Below are 17,226 nucleotides of genomic sequence, written 5' to 3' on the forward strand. Positions count from 1 at the left end.
AAGATTGCAGCACTGTCCTGGAGATTAACCTGGAATTCCGGGACACTCCAGGACAATCCTGGAGAGCTGGGAATGCCTGTGAGCAGCTCTGGGGCTGGAAGGGTGGTCTTCCCATTCATTTTCCCTTTCTAACCGAGGAAGCTGAGGGTGGACAGTGAGCTGAGGGGCGGGGGGGAAGGGATGGGATTGGAGAGAGTGCAAACCTTCAAAACCTCTGAAGTAACAACCATTTTCTCTTGTGGTTTTCAGGCTGTATGATGTGGGAGGCCAACGTACAGAGCGGCGGAAGTGGATTGGCTGCTTTGAGGATATGAGGGCAGTGTTATTTGTGGCTGCGCTGAGTGGCTACGACATGAACCTGCTGGAGGAGCCTTCAGTGGTAAGGGGAGAATTTGCAGCAAGCCAGCCTCTGTCTGGAGGGGAGGCAGTTTCCACTCGGTCGGGTGTTGCTGTACTTGTCACAGGGTCGACTGACTGCACACTCTTCCTGAAGAGGCAGTGGGGGGCGTATATAGCTACTAAATACCTGTAGCTAAATAAGCAGTGGAGCCATAATCCCGTTGGCAAAACTGGTTTTGCACCCAAATGAATGAATATTCAATAACTGGAGTACGATTAGTACCTTGACATACTTAAGATGTCAGAGCCTGTCCTCTTCTCTCTGTGTTCCTGTCTATCTGTCTGTCCCGCTTGCACTCTCTGCCTCTGCTTCTGTCTCTGTCCCAGCCTCTGTCTCTGTACCCTCTCTCCCCCTCTCTGTTCCCTCTCTCTGTTCCTCTGTGTGTAGTTTGAGCGAGGACAGACACTGCTGTGAAGGGTCTTTGGGTGAGAGCGGGTGACTCTGGCCGATGCGGTGAAACTGTTGCCCAGCAAAGCACCAGTTACCCCCCGGGGGGGGGGGGGGGGGGGGGGGGGGGGGGGGGGGGGGGGGGGGGGATATGGGGAGAGGAGCCATAAACTGGAAAGAAAACAAAATGAGACAGAGAAACCAAGAGGCAGGTTGGAGAAAGTTGAAGAAATGGCAGCGTTTCTGGGCATAGCGATGAGCAATCAATGCAGAGCGTCTGTGAATAGAGAAAATGTGAGGAGTGTCACCTCAACCAAACTGGAGCCCAGCAGCCTGACAGCTCCATTCAGAGGAAATTACCACCATCCATAATTATACGTTACAAGCCTGACAAGTGAATTGAACAGAGATTCTGTGTCTGACAGGAAGTTCAGGTAGTTGACGTAAGAACAAACAGTCAGGGAGCTGTTGCTGTTGGGGGTGATCTGAACTATTACCACCTCCAGCCATTCAGATGGTAGAGAGCAAAACGTCCCCCTATACAGCCTCCCCCACCCCAGCACCCCACCCAGGGCTCTGCTAGTGTGGGAGTCAGCTGTACATACAGGCCCCTCATTCAATTGTTGTCTGTACCAAACGCAGCCGGGGTTATATTGCTTCGTTATAGTGAGACTACTGCTCATGGTTCTGGTTGCCATATTATAAAAAGGACATAGAGTCACTGGAGAGGCTGCAGAGAAGACTTGCAGGGATGATACCAGAAATGGTGGGTGTACATATCAGGAAAGGAGTGAACAAAGAAAAGTACAGCACAGGTACAGGCCCTTCGGCCCTCCAAGCCTGCGCCGATCACATTGCCCGTCAACTAAAACATTTTGCACTTCCGGGGTCTGTATCCCTCTATTCCCATCCTATTCATGTATTTATCGAGCTGCCTCTTAAACATCACTATCGTACCTGCTTCCACCACCTCCTCTGGCATCAAATTCCAGACACTCACTACCCTCTGCGTAAAAAACTTGCCCCGCACATCTCCTCTATAGTTTTCTCCTCTCACCTTAAATCTATGTCCCCTAGTAATTGACTCTTCCACCCTGGGAAAAAGCTTCTGATTATCTACTCTGTCCATGCCACTCATAATTTTGTAAACTTCTATCAAGTCACCCCTCAATCTCCGTCGCTCTAGTGAGAACAATCCGAGTTTCTCCAACCTCTCCTCATAGCTAATAACCTCTAGACCAGGCAGCATCCTGGTAAACCTCCTCTGCACCCTCTCCAACGCCTCCATATCCTTCTGGTAATGTGGCGACCAGAATTGCATGCAATATTTCAAGTGTGGCCTAACCAAGGTTCTATACAGCTGCAGCATGACTTCCCAGCTTTTATACTCAATACCCCTGCCAATGCAGGCAAGCATGCCATATGCCTTTCTGACTACCTTATCCACCTGCGTTGCCACTTTCAGTGACCTGTGGACCTGTACACCCTGATCCCTCTGCCCGTCGATGCACTTAAGGGTTCTGCCATTTACTGTATAATTCCTGCCTGTATTAGACCTTCCAAAATGCATTACCTCACATTTGTCCGGATTAAACTCCATCTGTCATTTCTCCGCCCAAGTCTCCAACCGATCTATATCCCGTTGTATCCTTTGACAATCCTCTTCACTATCTGCAACTCCTCCAACCTTAGTGTCATCTGCAAACTTACTAATTAGCCCAGCTACATTTTCCTCCAAATCATTTATGTATACCACAAACAGCAAAGGTCCCAGCACTGATCCCTGCAGAACACCACTAGTCACAGCTCTCCATTCAGAAAAGCACCCTTCCACTGCTACCTTCTGTCTTCTATGACCAAGCCAATTCTGTATCCATCCTGCCAGCTCACCTCTGATCCCGTGCGACTTTACCTTCTGAACCAGTCTGCCATGAGGGACCTTGTCAAAGGCCTTACTGAAATCCATGTATATAACATCCACTGTCGATCATCTTTGTCACTTCCTCAAAAAACTCGATCAAGTTTGTGAGACACGACCTCCCCTTCACAAAACCATGCTGCCTCTCACTAATACACCCATTTGTTTCCAAATAGTACTAAATCCTGTCACGAAGAATCTTCTCCAATAATTTCCCTCCCACTGACGTAAGGCTCACCAGCCTGTAATTTCCTGGATTATCCCTGCTACCCTTCTTAAACAATGGAACAACATTGGCCATTCTCCAGTTCTCTGGGACCTCACCTGTAGCCAGTGAGGATACAAAGATTTCTGTCAAGGCCCCAGCAATCTCCTCCCTTGCCTCACTCAGCACTCTGGGGTAGATCCCATCTGGCCCTGGGGGCTTATCCACATTAACATTCTTCAAGATGCCTAACACCTCCTCTTTTTCGATCTCAACATGATCCAGGCTATCTACACACTCTTCCCTAGACAAATCGACCGCTAAGTCCTTCTCTTTGGTGAATACTGATGAGAAATATTAATTTAGTATCTCTCCCATTTCTTCTTGCTCCACACACAGATTCCCCTTCTGTCCCTGGGTGGGCCTACTCTTTCCCTGGCTACCCTCTTGTTTTTTTTACATATGTATAAAAGGCCTTGGGATTTTCCTTAATCCTGATTGCCAGTGACTTTTCAGGCTGGCTGTCTCTTCTCTTGAAAAACTAAGGCTGAGGGGAGACCTAATGGAGATATTTGAAACTATGAAAGGTTTTGATGGAGTGGATACAGAGAGAATGTTTCCTCGTGTGGGGAAGAGCATGACTAGAGCTATCAATATAAGATAGTCAGCAAGAAATCCAAGGCGGAATTCAGAGAAAACTGATTCACCTAAAGGGTGGTGAGAATGTGGAACTCACTGCCACAGGAAGTGGTTGAAGTGAATAGTATCAATGGGTTTAAGGGGAAACTAGACAGGCATCTGAGGGAGAAGGGAATAGAGGGTTAGAACATTAGATTTAGGTGAGGTTAGATGGGAGGTGGCTCGAGTGGAGCATAAACCCCAACATGGAATGGTTGGGCCGAATGGCCTGGTTCTGTGCTGGATATCCTATGTAATTACAGGTCTTGGTGCCTCTCAGGGAGTGAAAGAGCAAATGTAGCAGCCAGTGGGGCCTGCATTGCCCCACCCAGCAGCCCCTGCTGAACAATGACCGTATAGATATAGGGAGTGAACAGAATTGGCTGCACCAGTTGGGAGGAATTGCCCTGGGAATCCTCAATACTGACCCAGGACCCCATGGAGTCTCATGGTGTCAGGTCAAACCTACCGCCACCCAACCTTCTCAGCTGATGAATCAGTGTTCCTCCATGTTGAACACCAGTGATGATGGCAAGGGTGCAGAATGTACTCTGGGTAGTGGTGGTGGTGGGGCGGGGGGGGTGGGGGGCTGTTGTGGGTTTGCTTCAAGGTCCATCACCAAGAGTGGCTCAGTAGCACCACCACCGACTGAGTCCTGAGGGACAGATCTGCCTGGCTGGACCTGGGGCAGGTGGTGAGGGAACCAACAAAACATGAAAAACCCATTTCACCTCATCCTTATCAATCTACCTGTCACAGAGTCGTAGGTGCATCTGTCCATGACAACATCGGTAAGAGTGACAATGTTGGTAGGAGCGACCATCTTCACATTGAGGATGCCCTCCATTGTGCTGTGTGGCACTAGCACTGTGCTAAATGGGATAGATTTCAAACCGATCTGTGGGCCATCAGCAGCAGCAGAATTGTATTCAAACCCAGTCTGTAGCCTCATGGCCCAGCATATCCCCCACTCTACCATCAAGCCAGGGGATCAACCCAGCTCAATGAGATTGCAGAAGAACATGCCAGGCACCGGGTGTACCTAAAAATGAGGTGCCAGGGCTACTCGCATGCCAAACAGCATAAGCAGCAAGTGTTAGACAGAGCTAAGCGATTCCACAACCAACGGACCAGATCTAAGCTCTGAAGTCCTGCCACATCCAGTCATGAAAGGTGGTGAAAATGTAAACAATTAACAGAAGAGGAGGCTCCACAAATATCTCCATCCTCAATGATGGGGGAGCCCAACACATCAGTGCAAAAGATAAGGCTGAAGCATTTTCAAACATCTTCAACCAGAAGTGCCGAGTGGATGATCAGTATTTGACTGAGTGTGGCATCAAGGAGCCCTAGCAAAATTGAGGTCAATGGGAATCAGTGGGGAAACTCTCTGCTGGTTGGAGTCATACCTAGCACAAAGGAAGATGGTTGTGGTTGTTGGAGGTCAGTCATCTCAGCTCCAGGACATCACTGCAGGAGTTCCTCAGGGTAGTGTCCTCGCCTCGGCCCAACCATCTTCAGCTGCTTCATCAATGAACTTCCTCCCATCATAAGGTCAGAAGTGGGGATGTTCTTTATTGATTGCACAATGTTCAGCAGCATTCACAACTCCTCAAATACTGGAACAGTTTGTGCCCACTTGCAGCATTTAGGCTTGGGCTGATAAGTGGTAAATAAAATTTGCACCACACAGGTTCCAGGTAATGATTATTTCTAACAGGAAAATCTAACCATCAACATTCTGGGGGTTACCATTGACCAGAAACTGAACTGGACTAGCCATATAAATACTGTGGCTGCAAGAGCTGGGTCAGAGGCTGGGAATTCTGCAGCGAGTAACTCACCTCCTGACTCCCTAAAGCCTGTCCACCGTCTGCAAGTCAGGAGTGTGATGGAATACTCTCCACTTGCCTGGATGAGTGCAGTTCCCACAACATTCAAGAAGTTCGACACCATCCAGGACAAAGCAGCCCACTTGATTAGCACCTCATCCACCACCTTAAAGATTCACTCCCTGCTCCACTGGCACACAGCAACTCACAAGGCTCTTTCAGCTGCACCTTCCTACATGTGACCGCTATCAACTAGAAGGACAAGAGTAGCAGACACATGGGAACACCACCACATGGAAGTCCCCTCAAAGCCACTCACCATCCTGACTTGGAAATATATCGCAGTTCCTTCACTGTCGCTGGGTCAAAATCCTGGAACTCCTTCCCCAACAGCACTGTGGGTGTACCTACACCACGTGGACTGCAGCGGTTCAAGAGAGCAGCTTACCACCACCTTCTCAAGGGCAACTAGAAATGGGCAATAAATGCTGGCCCAGTCAGTGACACCCACATCCCATGAACAAATATAAAATTAAAACCCTGCTTGAATCGATTGATATTTAGGTGGGTTACTGGTGCCCAGGGAATTGTACCACAGTGTGAGTTAACAACTGAAGGGGTGGTGCCGGTGAAGATGCCACGAGCAGTGACTGTTTTGTTTGAGGTTTTGCTGCAGGGAAGGAAGTTTCCTGGCTGGATTCAGGGCTGATGCTTCTTTACACACAGGGTTTTTGAATAGCTGGAGTGTGTTCTTGGGGAGGGTGATGGTGGGCAGGATGTAGAGCTCCCAGAGCTGCTGCAATTTTGATTGGGTTGAGGTGTTCTGGACTTTATAATGCATTAACCAATGTGACAACAAACCAAATTATCTGGTCACTATGGCAGTGCTGTTTGTGGGATCTTGATGTGCGCAAAATGGCAGCCACATTTCCCTACATTACAACCACACCTAGGCTTCAAACTTGTTTAACTGGCTGTAAAGAATCGTGAAAGGTGCCATTTCACTGCATGTTCTTTCTTTTGATCTTTCCAAAATAATTGATTTTGAAAGCCCTGCGGAGTTTGAAGCCCTCGCGTTCTTGAGAAACACACACTGGTTCACATTCAGCGAGGGGTGACTGGCTCTCCAGTGATTTCCGGCCTTAATGAAGAGAGATGATAAATGTGTTGTCAGTTAAAATTGAGTGGTGCCTGTGGAGAAAGGGAAGGCAATTGAAGGAAATTATGAAAATGGTTGTTTGGTCTGGGGGCTGAATTTTCTAATCATTGCTGTTCAGAAGCAATCGTTGTTCCAACATCACTTGGGACCTGAGGCCTGAGTGATGGCGTCAGTCAATTAACTGAATCATACGAGAATTCCAGCTGAGCTAAGAGGAATCAAAGCTCGGATTTGTTCCTGTTTGGGTGCTCCAACAAATCAACGTCCCATTTCTACCCCCCCTTTAGTTCTGAAAAAGCATCATATTTGACTCGAAACGTCTCTCTCTCTCCCTCCCTCTCTCTCTCTCCACAGTTGCTGCCTAACCTGCTGAGTTTTTCCAGCCATGCCTTTTTTATTTCAGATGTCCAGCATCTGCAGTGCGTTACTTTTATTTTTAATTAATATCCCACTTCCTTATCGCTGAGAGGATACTGCATGCCATTCAGATTCAGAGGTTCGGTTCCTTATCTGTACCGAGGCATCTATCTTTGGCCCCAGGATGGGGGCAGTAGGTCAGTGGATTTCTCCTCAGTGTCCAGGGCTGAGTGAGTGAACAGAGGTTGCCAGAAACATTCCAATGCTGCCACTACACAATGTACTTTGAATCTTACAGCATTGAAATATTTGGCCCAACTTGTCCACACTGTCGTTCATGTTCTACATGAACCTCCTCCTATCCCTCTTCCATTAACCAAGCCTCCAGTTTCTTTCTCCCTCATTTGCTCCTCTATCTTCCTATTAAAGGTATCTCCACCTTAACCATTCCGTTGTGTAGACAGTTCCACATTACCACTTTCTTGAGTAAAGGGATTCTCCTGAATTTCATTGGTGAATACTTTGTGTGTTTATGGCCGCTAGCTTAGAACTCCCCCAGGTGTGGAAATGTCTTTCCTATGTCTGTTTCAAATATCGAATCCCTTTTTTGAGAAAGGTAATGTACCAAAAACCATGGCTTTTCCAAAGAGGTTTTGATCTTGGGACCCCTCAATGCTCATTGGACAGGACAAGCCAAGGCAACAAGGTAAATCTCTCACTGTTAGACTGCAGAGCGACTCTGAGAGTTTCTGTGGGAAATACACAATCCAGCAGGTTGGAAAAGAAGGGGAGTGGGAGGGTCAAAGGGTATTTGGGCATAACATAAAATCATTGAGCTATCCAATTTGGACCCAGGTCCCAGCTTTTTCCCCACAACCCTGAAATTATTCATCTTCAAGAACATTCCAATTGCCTTTTGAACGTTCCTGTTGAATCTGATCCCACCACTCTTTAAAAGAAAAGAGAGACTTGCGTTTATACAGCACTTTTCACAGCCGCCAGACATGTCAAAGCACCTTACAGCCAATGAAACACTTCTCTGAATATAGTCACTGTGCACACAGCAAGATCCCACAAACAGCAGTGTGATAATGGCTAGTTAATCTGTTTTTGTGATGTTCGTTGAGGGATAAATATTGATCAGGACACGGGATAACTCCGGATAACTGGGATCTTTTACATCCATCCAAGCAGGCAGGTGGAGCCTCAATTTAACATCTCATTTGAAAGGTGGCACCTCTGACAATGCAGCACTCCCTCAGTTCAGTCCCTAGAATGTCAGCTTTGATTTTTGTGCTCAAGCCCTAGAGTGGGACTCGAACCCAGGACGTTGTGATTCACAGGCAAGAGTGCTACAAGAGTACTATCTGAGCTACAGCTGACATATTTTGGATAGTACATCCCAGATTGTAACAACCCTCCTCATTTCCCCTCTAGTTCATTTGCCAAATACTTGAAGTCCATGATATCTGATTCCTTCCAGAGGAAGTGGTTTCTCCCAACTCGCTCTATCACAATCCTTCGTAGTTTCCAAGAACCCTTTTGTGGCTCCCTGCTCTGAGGTGAACAAGCCCAGCTTCTTCAATCTCCCTACTCAACTGAAGTCCCTCACCCCTGGTATCATCCTGATAAACCTCTTCTCTACCCTCTCCAAATGTCCAGAATTCCAGCTCAGGCCAAAGCAGCAGCTCTCTCAGTAAATCAGGATTCACAATTCTGGTTGGAGGTCTCATCACATGGACCTTCAACCACTTTGCCTAATCAAAAAGTCTTTCCTCACATTTTTAATGCTTTCACAAGAACAAGAACGCTCAAAGGATATGAGAGAGAACATCATTCTTTAAACACTACTGCGGCTTTTCTCTGGGCTGTTTCTCCCAGTAGTGTCTGGGAGATTTATGTTTAATTCCTGGAGGGTTAACAACCTTCCATTGTGTTCAGAATGATGTACTGAAACTCCAACGGTGATCCCGAGCTTAATCCTTGGAGCTAATTTGCTTGCAGTCTCTGCGCTGCTGTTTCACTTTCAGTTCAGACAGTTAATAGCTAACGGAAAGATGAAACCCGGTCACTGGTTGTGTGCATGATCTGTAATGCATAGCGAGGTAATGTCAAAAATGATACATAAACTGGTTGTGTTTAATTGTGTGTGTGTGTGGAAATGTGAGAGACCTTTGTTCCGCCAACAGAATTATTGCTAACAATGTTGAAATAACAACTAAACCTCTAAAGCGGAGTTGAATAGGGTGAAGAGCAAATTGACCATTATTTCAAAATGTGAGTCAGTTAATGAGCTCAATGGAGCTGGTGGATGTGTTTGAAGTTTGGCTCATAAGCTGGTGAGATGGTCATGCTTTTAAAAGGAATTTACCAGTAAAGGTGTGACTTGCAGAGATAAGCCCACCGTGATTGCCAGGGTCTTAGAGCCAGCTTGCACCAAGTCCTCTTCACCCAATCACGACCCGGCTCGCTGACCGACCTACATTGGCTTCCAGTTCGGCAATGTCTCAATTTTAAAATTCCCATCCTTTGTTTTCAAATCCCTCCATGGCCTCGCTTCCCCCTCCCTATCACAGTAATCTCATCCAGCCCTGGCCTCTTCAGCATTGACTGTTTTCATCACTCACTCCACCTTGAGTGGTGCCTTCAGTCGCCCAGGCCCTAAGCTCTGGAATTCCCTCCCTAAACCTCTTTGCTCCTCTATCCACTTTCCTCTTTATGATGCTTCTGAAAAATATATCTTTCTGGCTGTGTTTTTGATCATCTGACTTGATACGGCTTTATATGGCTGAGTTAGAGTTTGCTTTCATGCTGCTGGGTAGCACCTGGACCCACCCCCCACAGCCCCCCCTCCCCCAGCCTCAACAGTTTATTGGGGGGGGTGGGATTAGGGGAAGAGTTCCAGATTTTCTCTATTGTTTGTGTGTAGAAGTGCTTCCTGACACCAACCCTGAACGACCTGGCTCCAATTCGTTCCAATTTCTCTTTTCTTTGGGACTCCAACCCCACCAGAGGAAATAGTTTCTCTTTATCGACCCCATCAACTCCCTTTAGTCATCTCAAAAAACTCCTTTTCATAATCATACCAGGGAGAGAGAGAGCAGCAAGTATGTCAAAGATGCGGCTTCCTTGGGGAGCTGGTAATTATATAGTCTGAGTGAAGAAACGTTGGGGGGGTGGGGGGCACAGATTTCTGAGTTCAGTTTTACAAGGACACCAGGAGGAATGGTTTGTAAAGGGGCAGGAAGACTGCAGTCAACACAACTCCTCTGAAGATAAAAGCAAAATACTGCAGATGCTGGAAATCTAGAACAAAAACAAAAATACCCGGAAAAACTATACTTTTTAGTTCTGGTGAAGGGTCATATGGACTCGAAACGTCAACTGTATCCCGCTCCGCAGATGCTGTCAGACCTGCTGAGTTTTTCCAGGTATATTTGTTTTTGTTCAACTCCTCTGAAGTTGCATTCCGTTGCCCTTTGCATGTGTTTCCAGATGTTGGGAACAGAAACTTGGAGTTTGTTGGACTCACTCAGCTGTCGTCAGCTTCAGGTGTCCAGTTCTCGGCCTTATTATCTCATTAGCACCAGACAACCTGAAAACAACTCTTCGGCTATCCTGTGCTTTCAGTATTAAACTATTGATTAGACCTGTCAGTTTATCCCAGACGTTGAAGGAAGGGACAGTGCCGTGATGAAAAAGCTCTCTCAAATTGGGAATAAGTCTGTATTTACTCCCAAATATAATAACGCAATCTTAAAAACAAATTAAAACAGATGTACATCTTGTTTTTGGCTTTGGGGTCCCTCAGGTGGTTTAATTGATTGTTCCTGCTGTCGCTGCCCTACGCCAATTATTCTAGCCTCCACCACCAGCTACCCTTTAGAGAAAGACTTTTGAAGTACTTTTCCAAGTGTGTAGTCGCTGTAGTAATGTAGGAAGAGTGGCAGGCCAATCTGCACACAACAAACAGCAATGTGAAAAATGCCAGATAATCTGTTTTGATGTTGAAGCATAAATGTTGTCTGGAACATGCTGCTCTTCTTTAACTGGGGCCTTTTACATCCACCTGAAAAAGCAAATGGGGCCTTGGTTTAATGCAGGGGTCGGCAGCCTTTCAGAAGTAGTGTGCTCAGTCTTCGCTTATTTACCCTAATTTAAAGTCTTGCGTGCCAGTGATACATTTTAACATTTATAAGGTCTCTATATATAATTAAACCATTGTTGTATGTAAAGTAGATAAGGTTTTAAAAACGCTTAAGAAGCTTCATTTAAAATTAAATTAAAATACAGATCGTACCAGTTTAGAGTGATCCTTACCGGGATCCTTTCCTTACAGTGCAAAAAAATCATTGACAGACACAACAGGCACAATATCAAACACACTGCGCTGTTCCACATTACATGATACTGATGTAAGGAGCAAATTGGGACTTTTAAAAAAAATCTCAGTAATGAATAAAACACAAGCATTTCCTATTAAATTCTATACATCTTTTATCAGTGTAACATACCATCTCGGGATAAGTAAATGACAAAGTGGTTTTTTCTTTAGCACTTTTCGTGGCATTCATTGGACTAACACTGTGTGTGTCACTCAAATGGCACATGGGCCATAGGTTGCCAACCCCTGGTTTAATGTCTGATCGTGACACCTCCAACAGTGCAGTGTTCCCTCAGTACTGCATTGGAGTGTCAGCATCAACTTTGTGCTCCAGTCCCTTGGAATGGGGCTTGAACCCATCTGACACAGGTGAACTTGCTGCCCTTTAAGCCAAGTGCTGGCTTGTTGACAGGTTATCTGATGATCTGGGGAAGGACAACCCACTCCAATACCATCCATGTTTCTCTCTCTCTCTCTCTCTCTCTCTCTTTCTTTCTTTCTTTCTCTTTTTCTTTCTCCCTCCTTTGTCTTCCTTTCTCTCTCTCCCATACTTGCTAATGAATTGAACGGATTTGCTAATATCTTTTTATGTGATGTTTGAACAAAGACTTGCCTGATGATTAGATAATCTCAGCTTCACCACCTGAAAACTCTCTTTCTGGTTTTAGAAGTGAACTAATGGAAAATTTGTTTCTCAATTAGCCCTTAACCTGATGCATCAGCTGGGTCGGCGTAAGGTTACATTAGACGTGTTGCAGAGATTTTCATTTGCTGCCCTTGTAAAGCATTTGGAATTAAAGGCTATCAGCTTGTGTCATGCAGAACATTATAGGCTTGTACAAGAACCTGTGTCAGTGTGTGGTGTGGCCCCCCGGAAGGGGAATGATTGACTGCTCTGGTTTCCTACAGAGCAGATTACCAACACTGCCCGCCTGAGATGCTATCCACCAGGAGAGAGGAAGGGAATCTGTGGATGACTCACCTTTAGCAGATGCCCAGTCCAAAGCAACAGCACCCAAGGTGTGGAGGGAAAGGTCATTGGAAAGGTTTTGGCCTTTCCCTCACTTAAGGTCTTAAGGTAAAGGTTGCAATTAAGGTCACCAACCCTCCCAGAGTGTCCCGAAATTCAAGATTCATCTCCAGGAAACTGCTGTGAGCCAACTGAGGAGATAAATCAAAATGGCACTTTCAAAAAAATATCTTTTTTATTTTCGTTTTTTAGTTATAAAGATATTGTGGAAGGATAAAACCCTGTGTAACTGGGTGGCTGGTACAATTGAAGGCAGAAGGTCATGATGAATCCTCCTCCAGGAATGCATCCAAGTAGAGTTGGAAACTCAATTCATGGTTCGTGTCCCACCCAAGGCCTAGGGGAAGGGTCACAGCCTGTGTCCTGCCTGAGGCCTAAGGGAAGGGTCACAGCCTGTGTCCTGCCTGAGGCCTAAGGGAAGGGTCACAGCCTGTGTCCTGCCTGAAGCCTAAAGGAAGGGTCACAGCCTGTGTCCTGCCTGAGGCCTAAGGGAAGGGTCACAGCCTGTGTCCTGCCTGAGGCCTAAGGGAAGGGTCACAGCCTGTGTCCTGCCTGAGGCCTAAGGGAAGGGTCACAGCCTGTGTCCTGCCTGAGGCCTAAGGGAAGGGTCACAGCCTGTCCTGCCTGAAGCCTAAAGGAAGGGTCACAGCCTGTGTCCTGCCTGAGGCCTAAGGGAAGGGTCACAGCCTGTGTCCTGCCTGAGGCCTAAGGGAAGGGTCACAGACTGTATCCTGTTTGAGATCCAAGGGAAGGGTGGGAGACGAAGCTGGGGAAAATTGCATTTGGTTTAATTTCCAAGATTGGTTCTAATAACTATTAATGCAGAGGCTCTTGAGGTTTGGGGAGCCTCATTTGATTCACAGATGGTTTGAACACGCAGGATAATATTCATGCAAGTGGATGATAAACACAGCACATCATTGCACTATGTTTGGTGTTCTTGAGAAATTTAGCCACAATGGAAGACTCCACCTTTATCCATCTGTCATAAGCATATTTTTTCTTTGACATCTTCTCTCTGTCTCTTTTGTCATGGAGGAAGCTCTGCATTTGTGTGCCCTACCTTTTCCCTTCATGGGAATATACCTTGACTGTGCCCCTGCATCCTTAATCAATGCCACCAACCCTTTCCCCTTTCCTAACTTTCCTGAACACCTTGTACCCAGGAATATTTAACACCCAGTCCTACCTTCCCCTGAGTCAGCTCTTGGTTATAGCCATAACATCATTTTCAACAGGACAATCTGCACCTGTAACTTTCAATCCTATTTACCACACGCCACACATTCATATGTGCTCATTAACCCTGATTTAGACTTTATTACTTTCTCCCTTACTCTAATTCCACCTATTAACTTACTATTCCCTACTCTAATGCTTTCTGTCTCTCCCAGTACGCACCTTGGTTTTCCTCTCTGATAATTCCTCCTGGTTCCCACACGCCTGCCAAGTTAATTTAAACCACCCCCTCCCCCCCGCCAAATAACATTGGCAAACCACTTCGCAAGGAAGTTGGTCCCAGTTCTTTTTATGTGCAACCTGTCCAGCCTCTACAGGCCCCCTCTCCCCTAGAGCCAGCCCCAATGTCCAAGAATCTAAAGAATCTTCCCAGCCTTGTATTCATCTGCCTTGTCCTCCTATTTCTAGACTTACTTGTGTGTGGTACTGGGATTAATCTGGAGATTACTACTTTTGAGGTCCTGCATGCTAATTCCCTACCTAGCTCCCTAAATTCTGACTGCAGTATCACATTCCTCTTTCTACCTATGTTGTTGGTACTGATGATGACCATGACAGCTAGCTGTTCTTCTGTTCTTGCAACCCTTCCCCCCCCAACCCCGCACCCCCCTCCTCGACCCAGGATGTTCTGCAGCCGTTCAGTGACACCTTAACATCAGGGAGGCAACACACCATCCTGGATTCATGTCTGCACTCACGGAAACACCTATCTATTCCCCTAATTATCGAATCTCCTATCACTATTGCTCTTCTAGCCGCCTTTCTGCCCCTCTGTGAACTTGAGACAGCCATAGTGTCATGGGTTTGGCTCTGACTGCACTCCACAGATGAACCATCACTTTCATCATCAGTTTTTGGAACTGAAGACTGGTTAGAGAGTGAGATCACTAAGGGGCCTCCTGTTGTACCTGCCTGCTGCTGCTTGACTGCCTGGTGGTCACCCATTCCCCCCCCTCTCCCTGCACATGCTTATGCTGCGGGGTGACCATTTCTATAAATGTGCTATCTACAAAGATCTCAACCTCACGGATGTGCCACAGTGATGCCAGCTGCTGCTCAAACTTTGAAGCCTGGAGCTCAGCACTTCCTGTGCATATGGTTATGGTTATCCAAGGCACGGGAAGCATCCTGAAGTTCCCACATGGCACAGGATGTGCACTCGAGAGGTCAGAGCTGCCCTGAAATTCCTCTATCTACTACGCAAAAAAAACTTGCTACTACTAATAAATTTTACTATTACTAATAAACCTTACAACTTAAAAAGAGACTCACGAGTTACTCACTTCTCTTCTCTTGATGTTACTTAAATATAGGAAAGCTGAATGCTTTACATAACCCATTCTTACATTTAAATTTTTAATTTCCCACCTGCTTGGATTAACTCCCTAAGTTTGGAGAAAGGGAAACACAGTGGCAATACTCACCAACAAATCGATTCGCAGCCACTTTATGATACCACAGTTTGATTTCTAAAATTCACTTTTTTAAACTCAGGGCACAGCCCTGTCACATTCTGACGCCTCCGGTCCCCAGGTAAGTGATAGGCCTCGAGCCTGGGCCTCAATTTATCTTCTCCCTGGTGCTACTGAGTTCTTCCACGTCCGCTCTTGCTGCCGATCCTCCCCTCAGGTAAGTCAGAGTAATGTGCTCTGTTTCGGGAGGGGGTGGGTGGGGCGATGACTTTGGTGCATAGACGCTCAAAAGTCACTGAGCCTCATGGCTTCCTCTTGCCATTGACTTCTGTTCTTGAGGAACAGGATAAACAGCCAGGCCGTAACCTGATGACTATATAAACCTTTGTAGCTAAAAGCCCTCCATGCATAGCAACTGTGGGGGGTGGGGGGAGTGGAGGGGAAACAAGCTTCCCAATTTGAAAGAAATTTACCCCGCTCCCTCTGAAAGCAGGGCAGAAGTAGCTGGAGCAGCCTTGGGGACACGCAGTGATTTTGGTTTATATATCTGTTCTCTCTTTCCTTCCTAGAATCGTTTGCAGGAGAGTTTGCGGCTTTTTTCCTCCATCTGCAATAACATATTCTTCAGGAATACCTCCATGGTATGTTTACTGAGGAATTAATAAAGGATAGTTTAGATGAATGAAATTTATGACCAGACTCTCTCTACTGGAGCTGAGGAAGGTGAAGCTAGTTTAACTGGTTATTGTGTTTTAATTGCTGTGTATTATTGTTGTATGTTCAGCAGGTCTCACAAAGAGGTTTTGTATAGTTGAACATTAACTGTTTATTGATAACGCATAACTATGTACCTGTACATGTATACAGGGTTAGCCCAAGTTATGAGCTCACTCCATGCTTGCTTCTACACAGGTCTCTGTCCAGATCCCAATGACTCTAGTCTCAGGTCATGTGTTTCTTTACATCGCACTGTGGATGGTACTGTTCCCACGGTCCCACGTTAATCCTTGCTATGCCACATTCCATTGTGGTATACCTTCCCCACAAGTCTTTGGCCAATGTATTTACATAACTTTTGTGCTACCCATTCTCCCCTCCCAAATTCATAAATTCAGGCAGTCTGGAGGCTTGACAATTCTTCCAGATCTTGTTCTGGTCACATATGGAGTAGTGGTAGGCTCTGTTGATTTGGGCAACCTTTGTTAGTTCGGAGTTTGAGTTGTAGTCTGTATTTCTGGCACTTGGCTGCCTTCTGATACGCTTTATCCGCTCCTTGGAATTGAGCTTCTCTTTGTCAACTCCCCATCTGCTGTGCTCGGGGACCACCGGCTTGTCCCACTCTTTCCGGAGAGAGTGTTCACTTCATTCATTCATGGTACGAACCTGGTTTTTCCTTTTCCATGTGGTCCACTGTGATCTTTCTGGGAGCTGAAAGTGTCTCTCCCTGTTGTTTGCATGTTCCTCATCAATGGGCTCAGCTTGCAGTTTGGCTTTTATCATGACACTGTGTTTTCCTATATGTCTCGGTGCCTCACTGAGGTGTGCTCTGGTGAGTTGATGGTCACTCGTCTCTTACTGCAGCATCGTCTTGCAGCTCTGCATGTTGGATGGAGATTGCCGTGTCTATGGCATGGGGTTTACAGGTAATGACAGCAGCCATTGGAGCCTGGGGTTGAGGCTCAGTCTGCTGTTGTTGGTCAATTTCCTGTGTGTCTTCCACTCGAGGTACAGTGGTTATTATCTAAAGGTTTGGCTTACTGCAAAGTAATTGGATGAAGCAGCTCTGTGAAGAGTAGAGACAGTTCAGAGCTGAAGTCCCAATCGAGAGTCTTTTTACTGGTGGGCCTCTCGGGAACTTTCAGTTCAGTGTGGTTGACAACAGAGGTTGTTTTGACATCTTCTACCATTTTAAGAAGGTTAAGGGCAACACAGACATCTCTATTCAAGAGAGAAAAAGATTGATTTTGGAAGACATACATGACTTGGAATACCTGCTTGTCGCCAAACCTTAGTGGTTCAAGGATCATGCCTATGTCTGGAAGTTGGATTCCTTCAGGCCCCTAGAGTTGTGTGTCTGTCACTCATAGCCAGAGGGGTCACAGCCACGGTTCCTTACCCGAGAGCATCGTAACACTGGCTCCTGTGTTTAATTTGAAGTTGGTGAGGTGACTGGTTACTGAGAATTCCGTATTCCTCAAAGATTGTCCAGGAATCTTGACCTAGCC

At 46.3% G+C, this 17,226-nt stretch overlaps 1 protein-coding gene across 2 annotated transcripts in view; it reads left to right on the plus strand.

Annotated features, from left to right (window-relative positions):
* Positions 1-17,226, plus strand: part of gnav1 (guanine nucleotide binding protein (G protein) alpha v1) — a 230,008-nt gene that overhangs the window by 199,856 nt on the left and 12,926 nt on the right. Inside the window, exons 6-7 of one of the 2 annotated variants that reach the window (XM_041216584.1) lie at positions 250-379; positions 15,571-15,642. In XM_041216584.1, the coding sequence (XP_041072518.1) occupies positions 250-379; positions 15,571-15,642 (202 nt within the window). The remainder of the gene's footprint in view (positions 1-249; positions 380-15,570; positions 15,643-17,226) is intronic. The other variant, XM_041216585.1, reaches the window with a different exon arrangement.

Source organism: Carcharodon carcharias, chromosome 22 (genome assembly GCF_017639515.1).
Source record: "Carcharodon carcharias isolate sCarCar2 chromosome 22, sCarCar2.pri, whole genome shotgun sequence".
NCBI classification, from domain to species: Eukaryota; Metazoa; Chordata; class Chondrichthyes; order Lamniformes; family Lamnidae; genus Carcharodon; species Carcharodon carcharias.